At 37.8% G+C, this 17,815-nt stretch overlaps 1 protein-coding gene across 4 annotated transcripts in view; it reads right to left on the bottom strand.

Moving 5' to 3' along the window:
* Positions 1–3,284: 3,284 nt before the first annotated feature.
* The window catches only part of VPS13C (vacuolar protein sorting 13 homolog C), a 215,679-nt gene continuing 201,148 nt past the window's right edge, over positions 3,285–17,815 (bottom strand). For all 4 annotated transcript variants that reach the window (XM_034783879.1, XM_034783880.1, XM_034783882.1 and 1 more), the window contains 4 exons: positions 11,301–11,392; positions 9,583–9,703; positions 8,240–8,329; positions 3,285–5,362 (listed from right to left, as the gene is read on the bottom strand). In XM_034783879.1, the coding sequence (XP_034639770.1) occupies positions 5,261–5,362; positions 8,240–8,329; positions 9,583–9,703; positions 11,301–11,392 (405 nt within the window). In that variant the 3' untranslated portion in view covers positions 3,285–5,260. The remainder of the gene's footprint in view (positions 5,363–8,239; positions 8,330–9,582; positions 9,704–11,300; positions 11,393–17,815) is intronic.

The raw sequence follows: 17,815 nt of genomic DNA, 5'->3' as shown, positions 1-17,815 counted from the left end.
ATTGCAGGGAACTACCTCAGAGTGTCACTCCACACTTCCATGCTCCTCCTGGAGCCCATCCTTCTGCCAGAGCCCTCCCAACAGCATGCAGCTCTCCATGCAGACTTGCTTGTCTGTGAACACTCCATACATGGGCACCCATATGGCCTTGTGTTTGCCCCAATCTCCGATTGTGCTCTTCTCAGATGATGCAGTTGAAAGAGGTAATGCCTCCCCGCCTACAGGAAATCATGAAGTTTGAGCTTGCCAGCACACTCAAGTGTAGGAGAATGGGACTGAAAATATGGAAACACTCTTTAGGAAATTTATCACTGCAGAGGCAGAAATAATGGGTGGCCATAGGTGCATTTGAGATTCAGTTGCAACTCTCCAAGAAAACTTTACCACCTAGACCTGATAAAATATGAACCAGCTGAACAGCGAAGCGAGATTGGAATTCAACATTCTCAAGGGAATAATGAATACACCCTAGTAGGCTCCTTCCAAACCCTCTCCGTGGTCCCCGCTTGGTGCAGACTGCTGCACCTTCTGTCCCACACCATCACTCCAAGACTGTAGATTCAGGGAACATAAAGAACTCCTGTGTACATAACCTAACCCCATACATCAGCCCAGAGAGCAATCTTAACCTTCCTCCACCCCAATAGCTTTCTTCCTCAAGCACACCTGCAGCCAAGCTGGTAACCAATCCCTCCCTCTTTCCCAGACTTGTACTCCTTTCACTGACTTACCCACTCCACACTAAGAGATCAAACTCATCATATGGCATGGGGTTTTTGCAGAAATGAAAGCAAGAAAAAGAGCAAATTTCTGACAGTGGCAACGTTTTACATGGCTCTTCCCCTCGACCCTCCCCCATCCCCACCCCCACGTTAACAATTCTTGGGCTTACTCTCCTTCTGTTGTGTAGCCAGGCTCCATAGCTGGAGGAGGTATTTTCAGTTTGCTGATGTAATAGAAATTGATGTATGCAAAACCTTAGACCATATTTGTTTGTATGAACTTTTTAAATATAAAAAAGTTCTACCTTTTTGAGCTGTCCTTTGCTCCTCTACACCCATCATCCCGCCTTCTCCTTCCTCATATCCTCTTCCTCCTCAACCCACTGAACACATCAAGGCCTTTTTTCCCCACACTGAAACCCATCTATTGTTTGGAGGCTTCGGAAGGGGGTGTTGGACTCTCTTGCTATATGTCATTTAAGCACAAATAGACAATAGTTTTTCTGGAATAAAAATCTCTGCTGAACTGTAGAAAGAAGGAAAGGAGAGAATGGAAGGAAATGAATCCAAAGTTTTCACTTCAGAAGTTCGTTCTGACAGGTCAATTTCCTTTTGGTATATTTTCCCCTTTCACATACATTTCACAGCTTTTCTGCTTCAGCTAGATCAAGTGAATAGATGGAACTACCATCTTAGTTGCTGACAAATAGCTTGAAAACTCCACAAGCAGGAGCAAATCAGAGCGGAGAGATTATAGTAGCCAGAGTTGGGAGATTTGCATATTCACAGCATTGTTACTGAGACATAACAATACAGTGATTATGTAAATAAAATATCCACAGTTTAAGGAAGGGAACTGCACAACTGGAAGGACATAAGCATTCATAACTGTACACAATTCCTGCACTTTGACTAAGAATATATATTTTATATTAGATGCATCACAAAAATGCTTTAACTTTGATTTTATCCTTCATATGGTGATATATATAATAGTGTACTGATGTCATCAGTGGAAGGTATAATAAAAACAGAGCCCTAATCTGTTTTTTAAGATAACTTGCACATCAGACAAATGGCATCAGGTGCTTTCTTCTTACAGTCTTACTGTTACTCCCCTTGAAGTTGGTAGTCCACTGGCATCCACTTTGAGAAATAGCCATTGTTCATATTCATGTTTTGATACATGGCGATACATATTTGTAAACTTTTGGCATAACTGATTCAGACTGTATTAAATTTATACCAGCTATTACCAAAAGGTTTATAAGTTAATTTTTTCACATTTTAAATTAAACTTTTTTGTGCTCTTTTGTATTTTATGTTTTTTCATGACTTGAGATGTCCTTGGGGAGAAGTTCTTTGCAGCCAATTGAAGAGATACATCTTGTTATATTAATTCAATAATTATATTTTCTCAGATAAGTTTAATTTTTTTGAATACTACAAGCCATTAGCTGAAGAATCCATTGAAAACATTCATACTCCTGCTATGATAGCTTCAGTTTGAAAAGCACTGCGCAAGACAAAATAGAATGGTGTTTGGAGAGGAGTAAGAAAGGGAGGGGAACAGATGGGTTTGCAGGAGTCAGGGGGAGGAGGTTGTAGAAGGGAGTGGGGGTGGACAGCAGCAGAGGGAGTTGGGGCATATACAGGTGAAGAAGAAAGGGACAGGAGCCAGGGTGTAGGGATTAGATAAGAGGAGTGTAGAACAGAGGCAGGAGCTAGGGTAGGGAAGATAGATGAAAAAGAGGGAGGGCAGAAGGGTTTACCTAGTGGACCACATTCCCATACATAATCTGGAATTGAACCAAGAGCATGGAGCATGTTCCTCTTCTGTTAGCAAACAGCTGTGATACCCACTGGGGGAGAGTACATCTAGGATCCCCTCTAGTGGCTGGCCCACATAGATGGTAACAGCCTGACACTACCACCAGTTACAGTGTTGGCTCAAGTAGCGGAGATCTGCAATGTGAATCTAAAGGTCCAAAGCCCTTGCTAAATGACTCAAGTTGTAAAAATGTTAGTATAAAATAATCACTTTTTTTCATTTTCCCATCTGTATTTAATCTGTATATAAAACTATTTCATCATGTTTATTTAAATGATTAAGTATTATCTACAACATTTGCAGACAAGACTAAACTACTATTACAGATATAATAGCAACTGTGAAGAGAATCACATGAGTCAAGGTGGCAGAAAACTGGGAGCAAAAATTTGGGATCAATACCCACTACTCCCCTCAATCAACATGACAGCCTCTAAAAATCCAAGACCAATTCTGCAAAGAGTAGTGAAATTTCTGATTTCTATCAGGATTTGCCAGTTTGCTCCTCAGAGGCCACAAGCTGAGATCAGGAAAGGCAGTGCAGAAAACAATGACACAATGAGAACTCTTGTGCAGTATGTAAGTTTACAATTTGAGTGTATGTGAATACTCTTTTTCCACCTGTACCCCCACCATAAGTATTTTAGGAATGTTTATAAATTTCACTTGGAAAATAAACCTCATTCATCATTTGAGATTCATACCATGATTTTTGAGACTCAAACCATAAATAACTGCATATAAAGATTTTATTTTGTCCGTATTTTAAACATAGTAGTTGAAATGTACAGAATATACCAAACAACTCATTCTATCAATTCACTGTACTGTTTTAACATTAGAATGAAACTACACATTCAGGACTTCTCTAGCCAACAGCTGTGTCTAAGGCCTCACAGTTAAGGAATTAAGGTTTTTTCTTCCTACTGTACTATGTGATGTTCAAAACTACAAATGTACAAAGCAGCAGTAAATGAAGCACAGGTGCAAGTTTTCCCTAGATGCTTCATATTTGGCAGCACATTTTCATTATCTTTAATTTCTCTCCTTTGGTAAGACAGACAAAGTATACCACTTAATTAGCTATGGACCCAGGCCAGAACACTAGAATTCCATACCCCTGAAATCTGGGAAAGTTTAGATTCTGGTACAGATTTGAAATTTGAGTCTTCCTCTATCTTTGATGATTGCTTCAGCAGAAATAAAGTTCAAATATTGACAGAGCAAGAATCTATTCAACACCGAGCTCATACTGGCAGTCTTTAAGCTTGCATATATAAAGAAAAATAAGGGCAAGTCAATAACTGGTCTTTTTCTCTAGTTGAGGTACAAAGTAAAAAATGCAAAAATTTACAAGTGGTGTTTTAGGGCACATATTCTCTCATTTGAAAGTCAAACATTTGACAGTGGTAGGTCTCGGTTTACTGATGACTCAACTAAACAGTTTGCTCATATAGGCCTGATTCAGAAAGGTACTTAAGCATGTGCCTAACTTTAAGCAGTGAGTTGTCTCAATGAAGTCAATGAGACTATTCATACACTTAAAAATTAGTTATACGCTTATGTATCTTGTTGAACTGGGGCCTAGAAGTAGTATTCAAGACAAGCAATAGTACACTCAGTAAGAATACTACTGTCAGCTGTTGATTATTTAACTTAAGTAAATGACAAATCTCAGGCAAATATCAATTAGACACTGAAATATGGACAACAAATCAATGTTCAAGTTTTTGACCAACTGCATATATCTTGATGTATAAAAATGAGTTGTATTTTCTTCACAGGGAAATCTTCCCACTAGCTATTTAAGTTTTCAACTACAGCCAGTATTAATGTGCAGTCTACTACTAAATCCTTCCTATTATTAATACATATTAAGATATTAAATGGCTTGTCATTTTAGGAGAACCTAAGCTGTCAATTTTTAAAGTGAGTTAGAGCAATTTTATTTCTAATAATACACAAATTGGCTATTATTTCTAATAATATGCAAATTGGCTATTATTTCTAAAGTGCATGTCTCTACTGAGAAGTAATGATGTGTTTTATATATACCCACATTCTTTTTTTACATTATTCTAAAGTGCAATATTTTCTTGTACCACAGAGTACAAATAGCCCTGTATTTCTTTCAAATATAGAAAGACCAACACCACAAGAACATTTTTAAACATTAGAAATATTTCCTAATATAAAGGACATATTATTAATAAGCTTCAATTAGATATATATGGATTTTAGTTTTCAAAAGTTAGAATTATTATTTATTGCTAATTCATTTGTAAACCATTACATTATACTGCAAATTAGGTATAGTTTCAGCAAGTAGCAATTCAAGTCTGTGAAAAAGAATTGTTGGATATTTTTCTTAATAATCGGAAAAAAGGTAAGAGGAAAATCCATAAAAGTTTCTCTTTTCTAAAGGAAATTTTCAACGTATTGAATTTGTTTCCTGCAAAATAATCAAAATACATATATATGCTGAAGGGGAATGTTAAAGTCCATCAGATGATGTTATGCAACAATTGCCAAGAAACGTCACTTTTAAAAATGAAAGGTGGTCTAGATAATATAGGAGCTACACCCTGCAGGAAGACCATCAGTGCATTTCATTTTTTTCTGTACATTGTATACAAATTGCTTCTGGTAAATCTTCAGGAATAAGATCACATACCACTAGTTAAACCAAATGCAAACCCTGTTATCATTAAGGTGGTGACTGTGGTTTGATTAATTTCAGTGAAGCTTTCTTCACCAATTTTTGCTGCTGTCTTGCTGCTTGGGCTTCATTAACAGCACGACAAATTCTCTGTAAAGCAATAATAAAATTAATAAAGGCCATGTTTAGCTAGCGATCCCCACCAAAAAACAGTCGCAACTTACTGAATTATGGCAATTTTTGAAACAGGTGTATTTTCTAAAATGTATTTTAGTTCTGCAAACAACAAAACACGGTGACTGATTAAAATGCTGGCACTCACTGTCTGAAAGCAATCAGCACTAGTGCAAAGGTGTGAACACTGGCCAAAACTTTCAACTCGTGTTCCTAAAATTAGGAACCTATGCCCTATTCAGCAAAACACTTAAGCATGGGCCTAATCTTCAGCAAGTGAATAGTCCCAACTGAGGTCAATGGGAATATTCACATTCTTAAAATACATACTTAACCCTTCAATGAGACTCCTCACATGCTTAAATAGTTAGGCACACACTTAGGGCACTGATACAACAAGGTTCCTTAAGTAACTTCATTTTCACATGTGCTGAGCATGTAAAATTTCCATTTAAGTCAGTGCTCTGTAACTTTGAAAGGCAGACCACTTAGACTCCTGTCTAAATGTATTCACCCAACTTGGAAAGCTTTGGCCACCTATACGTTGGATGTATAGCCAACACCTCAGTAAGGTTAACATTTTAATTACTGCTCTATGTATCAAATGATATTCACAAAAATAGTAATACAGGTGATTTTCTCAAAACAATACAACAAAACAAGGATACCAAAGGAGAGTCTCACATTTAATGAAAAAAATGGAACAAGAAGCATTTAAGCTAAGAGGATGCATTAATTTCCATTATCCTGGATTCAATCTGACTTGCCTTTCTTTTTAGAAACAGTGTACTCATTTAGTGTGTGTAATATGATAGAGTGAAGCTGGCTTGTGTGCATGTTATCTCCCTTTCTATACCTCTCAACAACTCAATGCAAACTTTGAATGTGAACTAAGACCAACCAGAAAGATTTAGGTTCCCCAAAATTTGAAGACAACCTAAAACTTGTAATTAGGCAAGAGAATTTTTTTCAGCTTGTAAAACGGGTTGGAGAGGATAGCAAAAAGCCTCCATTGTTTATCAGTGTGGGATGGAGGCGAAGGCCCTATGGGCCAGTCTAGGGAATACCCTATAGATTTTAAGTCAGCTTGAATACAAAAATAAGGTATAGTATCCAGAATAATGCAAGGAATCTGCAGGCCCAAGCCTGTAAGGTATTAGCTTACAGAGTTGGCATAAGGAAGTCAGGCCTATAATCCTTATCAAAATTAAGTTGCCCAGCAGTTACGCTGAGTCATAAGATATATTATTTTGCTTGTTTTACAGTATATAGTTCTGCTGAGATCTTGCATAAAATGCTGACATGTAAACACAACAAACCTGTTCATATCACTTTGGGGTATTTTAGGTTAGGAATATCAGCAGATGTATAAGCACAAGATTGCCACAATAACCAATTGATGTATATGCTAATAAGTTTGACATAATTAATTACTAAGCTATAGGATAAGGATACCCCCAACATTATTAAGTATCAGGGGGTAGCCGTGTTAGTCTGTATCTACAAAAACAACAAGGAGTCTGGTGGCACCTTAAAGACTAACAGATTTATTTGGGCATAAGCTTTCGTGGGTAAAAACCTCACTTCTTCAGATGCAGTGAGGTTTTTACCCACGAAAGCTTATGCCCAAATAAATCTGTTAGTCTTTAAGGTGCCACCAGACTCCTTGTTGTTAAGGTGAGGAAGTTAGTTATGGGCAAAGGAGGCAGAACTGTCTTATGAGTATTCAGGACAGTCATCAGACCTTATTATAGGCCCAACCACCATCTAAGCCAAAGAGATCTCAACCATTGGACTTGCTTGGCATGCTAGGGACACGATAGGACCCTCGTGGACCATCACCTGTCTTCCCACTTCCAGAACTGTGTGAGTATGCATATTATATATATGATGCTGAATATTATATAATATAATATAATATAATATGATGCTGGAAGTCAAATTAATATTGCACTACTGTTACTTTCTTGTTTGCATAGGAACATTTGTGTTTTTACTAGTGTTAATAAAATTACTGAATATTTCAAAACTTTTCTAAGTGCAAGTGTTGCAGCTGTGCATAGCAGGGTTCCCAACCAAACAGTAATTTTAATACTACTGTACCTGATTCTGGGACTAGAATCTATCAAACCTCAGAAGTTTAGTTTATTAATTGGGGATTTTCAAATAATCAATATAGCCAATTAATTGAAGAGGCAACAACCCTAGGCAGAAAAGTCAATAGGTACGTGCATTGACCTCTTGCAATATGGAGAATGAGCGAGTGCTTAAATCTGCCATTGTTATCTGAATTCCTGAAGTGTCCAAAACAAAAAGTCAAGGTAAGTTACCTAATACTTCTACCTAGCTGTGATAATACAACAAAACACAAGAAATTAAGTGACTTTTTGCTCAAAATCTGAGAAGTAGCTCTGGGCATAGAGAGAGAGGGTCCTTACATGCACACTTGCTTTGAGAAAGGAGGAAACTGACATAGTTGGGGCCACAGTCTTCTCTGAACCATACCGGCTACCTTTCAGCACTTACAGAAGGAACTTTTGAGGCCTCCCCAGGCACTGTCTTGCCTTTCACAAGATTCCCAGCGTTCAGAAGCATTTCACATTAGGGGAAATTTACAGAGACTGTCTCTTTTAGGATTGTTATTGTACACAAAGGTATACATCTTAAAAAGGTACATGTATCTGGATCCAGTGCAGTGTTAAATGACCTCTGTATCAAATAACCAGTAGTCAGGGCAGGCCTGCTTTAATCCTTTCAAGCAGGCCCTCCCCTTTGGCTGAATGACAATAGTTTTTGATTTTGCTAGAATGGCATGAGATGTAAAAATAAATAAATAAATAATGAAATAGTTACCCTTGCACTAGTTTCATCCTTCAATTGAATTTTCTTCAGACATTCATGAGCTGCATGGTCCTTTTTTTGGAACATTAACAGCCCCTGATCCTGAAAAAAGAGAAATAAAAATAAATTTAAAAGCCTTGGGGAAAAAATTCACAACTCAATATTGGGTTGCTTACATGTCATCTTTAAAGTTATATCCGCTTTTCTTTCTGTACAGATCCAGACCATATTATAAATAAATGACTTCACACCACAATCATCCTAATTTATTATCAAAGTAGTTATGTTTAGAAACAGATGTTTACATATCTGAAAAAATAAATTTTAGTAAGTGAATTTCTATGGATAAGTATCATGCAACAAGACTGCTAGCTAACTCATCATCGGTGAAAAATTAAAAATACTAGTCCATTTCCTTAAATTGCAGGCAAAATCTGTGGATATAGGACAACACAGTAAAATTAGCTCCGCTCAGAAATGACAACAAAGTGTCAAGTCATGCAAGGATACAATTCAAGTAGAATGATGTTACAATCCAAGTTCTTGACAATCACGCTTTTTATATAATTGGGGTATTTTAAAAAGAGTATAACAAGGCACAAAAAATTTCATCAACATTACACATGCAGCATGCACTGGCTGAATTATAGTAGTTTTTGATTTAGCTAGAACCCTGGAAATGCAAAGATTCTGAAATTGGCTGACATACAGTAACAATACAAGAACACCTGGTAATATAAACAGCCTGATAAGGTCGCTTCTTCTAATCTAGGATTCCTAACTTTCCACTAAATTCTTGAATTTTCTAAGGAATTGGATGCATAATCTTTATTAGAAATTGATATATTGATATAGGTCTTAAGACCAAATGCTGAAAGCAGCAGAGGCTGTGCTACATGTAAAATATTTTAAATCAAAATTTTCAGTATACCGTAGCAGCAAAAAGTTAAGCTTTTGGACTTATGTTCTAAAAATAAGGGTTTGAGCCTTATTAAAATATACTTTTTCTGTACCTGACATTATAAGATTCTTAAAAAGTTTCAGTCAGTTACAACTGTGCATGTCTGTTAAAGGCAGTGAAGCTGGAGAGGTTTCACAGAAAGTCTATGTATACATCATAGGGTTGCAAATGTTAGTCGAGGGCATAATTTTGCCTGCAAAACCTTTATTAATGGAAGACGTAAGGTGGGGGATAAGGGGGAAGAGACTCAATTTGACTTTCAGGGTGTTAGCGATTACAGCGAGAGTGGTGTTTTCCTGACACACAGAACTCCAAAATGCCGTTTTGATACTTTTTAAATCCAAGTCACTTTTCAGAGTAGATCTGCACTCCAAAGCGATAAATATTTTTTTACCTTCACAATGATTTTTAGTACATTTGTTTCGACAGAAGGAGGATGTGTAAAATCTTCAAATAAATAATCCCAGTCTGTTACATGGCCTAGGATCTCCACGTCTTTTACACACATAAGCCTCCTATCCAAAAGACAAAAGCATTGTGAAATAACCTCCTCCTAGAGCCATGACTTTATCAGAAGGAAAACAAGGTTAATTTTGACTTGTCCTTATGTTTATGACAGACCAGTGATCGCTCCAGAGCCAAGGGGTGGGTATGTTACTTGAGGGCTATGAGTTTGGTGCTGGGACTACCTTGACAATCTGCGTATCAGGAGTACTCAGAAATAGCTTATGTTTTAGACCAATCTGCATAAACAGAAAAAAAACCAAACAGCAACTAAAACCACCTTTTCATCAGGGTTGAAAATTCAGGGCTTATCTTCATTGCAACCGCTAGCTCAAGTTGCTGTGAGCAAGCACACAGCGAAAAACACACTTGAGCTACATAAAGCTATTTGATGAGTTATGCTAACTCAAGCTGTAGTTGCATCCCTGCTGCATTAGCAGCTGGAGTGTCAGGAGCACTCAAACTTCAACCCATATCCCCAACAGGCGAGCTAGTTTAAGTTGAGTTCAAACATTTAACTGTAGCTACAAAATTTGTGTGTGGGGACAGAAGTCAGCATAGGACCTACATTCCAGTTATATGGCGAGCTCACGCTGCAGTGAAGACAAGCCTTAACTTGTTACTACTATCAGGACTTCAATAGTAGTTTCAACAGGCTTTTTCTATTGCATTGTGAATTTCAAGGTGGATGGGCTGTCAAAGTTAACTAAGAGGCATTTTCATGTGGGTTTTGTATTGGGTGAACCTACCCCATGTGATCAGTAAGATCAGAAACTAGTCACTCATTCTGTTTCTCAGGTGGGTAAGACCACATTTCATGTGCTCTTTGCTTCTGTTTAAGCACTTCTAAAAACAATTAAATCCCTCAACTGTTTGTGTCTAAGACCATAGGCAGTGACCTACTAAGTGATGTTCTCATTGTTCTTAAGTAGCAATTGCTATATTTCTTCTCCTGTTTGTACAAAAAAGTCACAGGTGCCTCAACTGGCACATTAACGTTGGCACGGTTGTTGGAGCATGTGGGATAAAGTAGATGTATACAGCAAGTGAGTAATGTAATGTAAGAAACAAGGTTGAAATCCATTTCTCAAACAATTAGAGTTTGATTGTTACAACAATTTAGGAATTTTAGTTTCAGTATAACCTAGTCTACCTATTTGAATAAAAGACACATTACTCAGGGGCAAAACAATCATTTTGGAAACAAAACCCAGGTTGCTGGAGTCCATTCATCTAATACATGAAAGAGATTAACTGCTCTTTGTGGATGTTCATTTGCATGCATTGTATTGCCTTCTAGTCAAGTACAGTTGCATGAAAAATGCCACAAACCACAATGACATTGATTAAGATGTATTTCCAAGCAGGTACATTAATATGAAGAGATTTGGTTCCATTTTAAAATTTTTATAGGAACAAAATAAAGGAAGTTTAAAATATCGGGAAATAGAAGACAGGAAAGTTCACAGAAGTTTAACATAACTTCTATAGGCCAAAGAATAATTGATTTTTATTTATCACACTAAGAAAGAGACAAAGCCCTGAAAATATGGAACGCTTCTAAAAAGCAGCTTTTGAACAGATATTAGGCTATGCTGATAGTAATACCTATTGGTAACAACAAGGTTTGTCTTCTTGCCTCCTGGAAGCACACAGTGGTATCGATAACTTTCTCCTTCCAGCTTTCTGATATGAGAGTTCTGAAAAAGGAAAATGAAGATTTAAACTGGGTTTAGTTTTAAGAAAAGAAGACTGAGAGGGGACCTGTTAACAGTCTGTTATAAAGAGGACTTCATGAGCACTTAAGAGAGGATGAGACATAATGAGCTTAATCTACAGCAAGGGAGATTTAGGTTAGATATTAGGAAAATCTTTCCAACTATAAAGGTAGTTAACTTGACTTCCTGAGGTCCCTTACAGGCCTACATTTCTAGGATTCTAGGAACATATTTTAAATACTCAATTTATATTGGATTTATTATTTCCAGGTCAAAAATTTATCTAGTCATTTTAGTTCTTTGAAGTTATTTCATGGGAGTCTCACACCCAAAGTCAAGTCATTTTTTATATCTGTTCAAGTCCTCAATCACTTAAACAGGTGGAACATTCCTATTAATTTTTTCAACTGTCATTCTTTTTCTGCCATTGGTTGTCTAGGAGCTCTCTCCTTCTGCCAAGCCTCACATTGGATCCTTGAACACAAGAGTGAGAATCCTGTGATATGTTGTTTAAAGAATATGGCTAGTTTTAAACATACAACTCAGATCATGATCCAGAGAGAGGTGTCCTGCCACAAGAAACTATCAGGTTGAATCTACTCAGCACCTCTCAGGATCAGGCCTTTTATTATAAAATGTTAGCAAGTGAAATGTTAGGTACAAGTATTTATGGAACATATAGGCTGAAAAAGAAGCTTAAGGAAAATGCATATTAAATCCAAGATCTCAGGTATGTTTCTGATATATTAGTAATAGGGAGCTGAGTCTTCAAGTAAGAGTAAAGTTAAAAAAATTGTTTTCTTTTCCAGCGAGTTTTTATGGACTTAATTCTGTTAAACCAAGTTCTTAGAATAGCAACGTTTTATCTGCTGTTTAACTGAAACATGACAATTCAAGAATGTACATACTGTCTGGGGGCTGTCTGTAAACTGGTTTGTATTAAGGTACACTTCAAATATGTACCATTTGAGAGATTCAGTCACTAATATCTAACCTTTATCTTTCATGATAAATCACAGAAAAATGCCAGATACTGACATTTCACAAACACCAAAATACAAGCAATCTCCTCCACGCATTTACACACACAGAAAGTATGATAATGATAATACTGAGGATATGAGACTGATGAGGATACGACAACACATCTGTGGGCTCTGGAGAGAGCAAACTGACAAATGACAGTAAGTTATGGAGGTAAAACAAACAAAAAATGAAATATTGAACACACAATTTTAACTCCACAATCATATGCAGACAAACTTACACACATTAGAGAACTTGCTTCTCGTCTTATGTGGTAAACAATGATTTAAAATCCAAGTCCTTCCCTTGAATTAACTTGTTTCTTGTTTACAATCTGTATGTTGTGGGGAAATACACACATAAGGTTGCTCAACTGTAAGGCAGCTTATTAAGGGCAGGGGAGATGATTTGCTAGGGTTAAAAAGGCATGTTAATATGGCAGCCTAGGATGTGGGCTGTAGACTGCTTTATGCTCATGTACAATTAAAATGTGTAGCGTTTGGGAGATTGTGTCACTAATATTCAAATTTAGACCATATCCGTTACAAATGTAGTACACCATGAGGCATGAATCCTGCATCATTTATTTTATGATTTATATGATTTATCATACTTGGATGGGTTTGGATTAAGTTTTGGCAATAGCAACTGTAACAAAAACAACATCCCTACTTTCTAAGTTCACAAAACCAACTTCACACTTCATTGCTAAACACAAGAGATTTCAATACACAAGAGTATTTGAAATATATTTTCGAATAAATGTTTAATAAGATTTCAGCTCAATATTGTCAAGGCATTGTTAAACATTACTATAATTATGCATCTGTATTTAGCCATCTAGAATTGAAGAAATTTTACATTACTGTCTGAAGTCTTTGTAGAATACATATAACACTTCTAAGAAATAATATTTTTAATTAATAAAATGAGCAAGATAAAGCAAATCAATGCATGCTAGTTTTTTTCTAAATTAACCCAACTCCCTACACTGCCTGTTAGAATGCAGCATGCACTGTCATCATGTGTGAAACTGATGCAACTATGTGGGGGTAATGAAAGGAGTAATGAAAACCATGCATCCTTTGTGTGATCGGCGTCGGCCCACCTACCCGCTAGGGGGCGGTGGGGAGCTACGAGGTCACTGGCCGGCCTGGGTCACGCCTCCGTCAGCGGGGAATTAGCAGCGGGGCGGCCGCCAGCCAGAGTCTGTAGCGCGCCCCTCAGGCAGGGGAGCGCCGACAAAGGTCAGTAGCGCGCCCCTCAGGCAGGGGAGCGCCGCCAAAAGTCAGTAGCGCGCCCCTCAGGCAGGGGAGCGCCGGCAAAAGTCAGTAGCGCGCCCCTCAGGCAGGGGAGCGCCGGCGAAGGTCCCAGCGTGGCTCGGCCGGGTAGGGGAACGCAGGCCCACCCTACACCACTGCGTTCCAGCCCAGGGCCCTGACAGTGGCAAGACGAGGGTCCCGCCACTGGATCAGCGGGGTCCTTCCGCAATACAGACTCACCACTGTGCAGCTCTGTCCCTGGGCTACTTCCTACCCGATTGCTTGTCCGAATCCCTCTGGTCCTGCCGGTGCGTCGGGGTAGTCCGCTGTTGGCAGCTGCAGCTCCAGCTCCCCCTCAGGCTGCATCTGCCTCCCTCCCTGGTGCTGCTCTAACAGAGCTAAGGGCCCCGCCATTTATACTTCCTATTCCACCCCTCCCCTTCCGGGGGGGTGGAGCGAGCTTGGGCTGGCCCCGCCCACTCAGGCTGAGGGAAAGGCCCTTTACCCTCAGGTTCGGAGGGCAGCCACCCTGGCTCCCTACACTTTGCTTAGAGGGATGCAAAATGGCTTTGCCTTGGATAAGAATACAGCTAGTGCCTATCCTTCTGCTATCAAGATAATCCAAACCTTACTTAATTATATAACTGATTAACATGAATACTTTTAGCTCCTCATTGCTACCAATGTTACTTAATTTTCTTTGGGTCAAGTTCCAATACCCTTACTCATGCCGAATAGTAGCATATTTTGTCAGTTGTCCCACTTAAATCAGTAAGCTATTCATGAACCTGAATGACATTCAATGGAAGAAAGGGTGAAAGAATTTGGATCCATTTTTCTTTAGTAATCCCCCTTTTAAAGCTAAATTTTTAATTCTGTATACTTCTTAAACAAATACTCACTATATTAATGTATATCTATCAAGAACAATAAAAGTTAAGCTTAACTTTGCTTCTTTCTTTCTCTATTCTACTGTGTAGGCCACAATTCCTGTTTAGCTCAAGTAAAATACATGGAAAGGTCTCAGAGTGATCATGGTTCACATCAATACCAAGTCCATTAAAACAGGTTTCAACACTTATTTAGGTTTGCTCTTCATTTTCACATATTTAAAAAAATCTTTCCAAGCAACTTAAAACATATTATACATTGCAATATACATAATCTTTCAATTCAGTTAAAATAGATTAAAATTTCAGTGTTTAAAGATATATGGACTCTGTGCACCTTTGGAGTGGGTTTCAATACCAAGACACTCCAATAAATCTTTTAAAATCCAACATCCATTTCTTTCAGTCACCACAAATCATTACAAACAAGTTTCTAATCTATTGCAGGTTCATGTTATGACACACTTTCAAACCAGACTTCTGATATTCTAAAATATGCAATGCCAAAGAAATGCAATGTCAAAGAAACGAGAAAGCAGGAGCTTCACATTCAACTGTTGATCCAGGAAAATTCTTCACATCCCTCCAAGTTGGAGAATGAAGGCAATGTATGAATTCTAAAATATATAACCTTCAACCTAGGTAATGGACTTCCTATACATCTGAAGCATGGTTGTTTTACTACTTTGAATAATTGGAGCAAAAAAACATTTTGCCAGCTTCATTCCAAATCCTAAAGTTAGGTGTGCATATTCAACGGCTGATTGTGAAAGACAGCACATCTCAAACTGGAAATGGAAACCTGCTCCTACATTTGGCCATAAAAGATTATCGTCTTTTTTTCTTCTTTGGCTGAACAATTAAAGTCCTTTTTGAAGAAACTCAAACATCTTTGGGAATTTCAGCCTGAGACATGAGAATCCTCTTCAATTTCCTTCTTAAACAAGCTTAAAATGCTGAAAAGGGCTCAGCCTTAAATAAAAACTTCAACTTACACTTTTATGTGCAGTAGGCTAGCTGGTTATCTTGCTGCTATTTTACTAGCTTAGCTGTCTTTAAAAAAATTAAAGTCAGTTAAAGATACAGAGATGACAAATATATTTCAAAATAAAACCACCATCTATAAATTCAAGTCAATGCCATTTCCTGTTTCTTTTAACAATTTTGAACACACTGCTATTAATAAATCAATAAACAAACCAACAAATGTAGCTGGAAAGTCTGAGAATGCAGCATTTCATTCTCAAGAGCTCCTACACTTTTCTAGAGGAACATCCTTTTGGGGGAGAGGGACAGAGGGGAGGTCTTGGATCCCTTACCTCCATGTCCAACTTACTGCTCTTTCAATAACCATTTATGGACAGTCATTTTCAACTCTCTTACAATACAAGACTGAATAGGTCCAAGTTTAGCTTTTAAATTAGAAAGTAGGTTAAGTGTGTCTACATGAAACTTTGGAACTTCTCTGTCCCCAGTGATAATCGCATAATCCTTGACTTCAGCCTGCCATACTGAAATACCCAGTTAACTCTTAGGATAATTGCAGTATTAAACAATTGACCAGCTCTACCTGGCATCTTGTTCTAAATGTGAAAATTTATTTTCAAGGAAATTATATTTACTGTCATTTTAAAAGGCAACCATTTTTCAGTTTGTCAACATTTTTCAGTCATCTTTTTTGATAGAACAATTACAAGACAGACATTTTTATTTAAAAAGGGTTTTGATAAACAAGCAGTTTCTAGGACCTCTGATAATGTTTTTGATAAAATGAATTAAAAGATACAAAAAAAAGAAAATTTTTTTGCAAGATCTACTACCAAAGGGAATTGGGGAATAACTGTCACTAGATGCATTTAGGGCTGAACTGGACATCCACTAAAATCACTCCAGCTAATAAAGAAGAACAATCATAGAATCATAGAACTGGAAGGGACCTCGAGAGGTCATCTAGTCCAGTCTCCTGAACTCAAGGCAGGACTAAGTATTATCTAGACCATCCCTGACAGGTGTTTGTCCAACCTGCTCTTAAAAATCCCCAATGATGGAGATTCCACAACCTCCCTAGGCAATTTATTCCAGTGCTTAACCACCCTGACAGTTAGGAAGTTTTTCCTAATATACAACCTAAACCGCCCTTGCTTCAATTTAAGCCCATTGCTTCTTGTCCTATCCTCAGAGGTTAAGAACAATAAGTTTTCTCCTTCCTCCTTGCAACAACCTTGTATGTACTTGAAAACTTATGTCCCCTCTCAGGCTTCTCTTCTCCAGAATAAACAAACCCAATTTTTTCAATCTTCCCTAAGAGGTAATGTTTTCTAGACCTTTAATCATTTTTGTTGCTCTTCTCTGGACTTTCTCCAATTTGTCCACATCTTTCCTGAAATGTGGTGCCCAGAACTGTTCACAATACTCCAGTTGAGGCCTAATCAACACAGAGTAGAGCAAAAGAATTACTTCTCATGTCTTGTTTACAATACTCCTGCTAATACATCCCACAATGATGTTTGCTTTTTTTGCAATAGCGTTACACTGTTGACTCATATTTAGCTTGTGATCCACTATGACCCCCAGATCCTTCTTAGGCAGTCATTTCCCATTTTGTATGTGTACAACTGATCGTTCCTTCCTAAGTGGAGTACATTGCATTTATCCTTATTGAATTTCATCCTATTTATCTCAGACCATTTCTCCAGTTTGAACAGATCATTTTGTACATGTACACGCTCCAGTAGAGGTCACCATCCCATGCAAATTATTTCACATTCTTATAATTGCATAAAGTGTTAACTATTTATTAAATATGAAAAGTTAGCTCGCTTTATCAAGAGGTTCTCTACCTTCTTTGTAAAGCACCATTATAAGCCCTTAGACAAATAAAACAGATAAAGCCACTGCCCTCCCTACATATGGATTAGGCTGAAAGTGACTTCTGTGTGGAGTTGCAGAAGTTGTGGGGAACAGAGTAAAACAACTCCTCACTAGTGTCATGATGCAGCAGTCAGTCACAACTGCAGTTTTTATATTCTGGGCTATAGACGGCCAAGACAACTAATGGCACACGCTATCCCAAGACTTGCTGGTGAGTAAATGAGTCTATTCCAACCTTCTGCACTAACCCTGAGCTGGTCAGCTATGGACACTCTACTGTAGGGTGTTCCAGAGATTACAATCCAAGAAGCATTGTTACTTCCTCACAGTCAAAGTTTTTCTGGGATGGCAGTCTG

Source organism: Trachemys scripta, chromosome 10 (genome assembly GCF_013100865.1).
Source record: "Trachemys scripta elegans isolate TJP31775 chromosome 10, CAS_Tse_1.0, whole genome shotgun sequence".
In the NCBI taxonomy this organism is placed as follows: domain Eukaryota; kingdom Metazoa; phylum Chordata; order Testudines; family Emydidae; genus Trachemys; species Trachemys scripta.
This window is presented reverse-complemented; position numbering and strand designations above follow the sequence as displayed.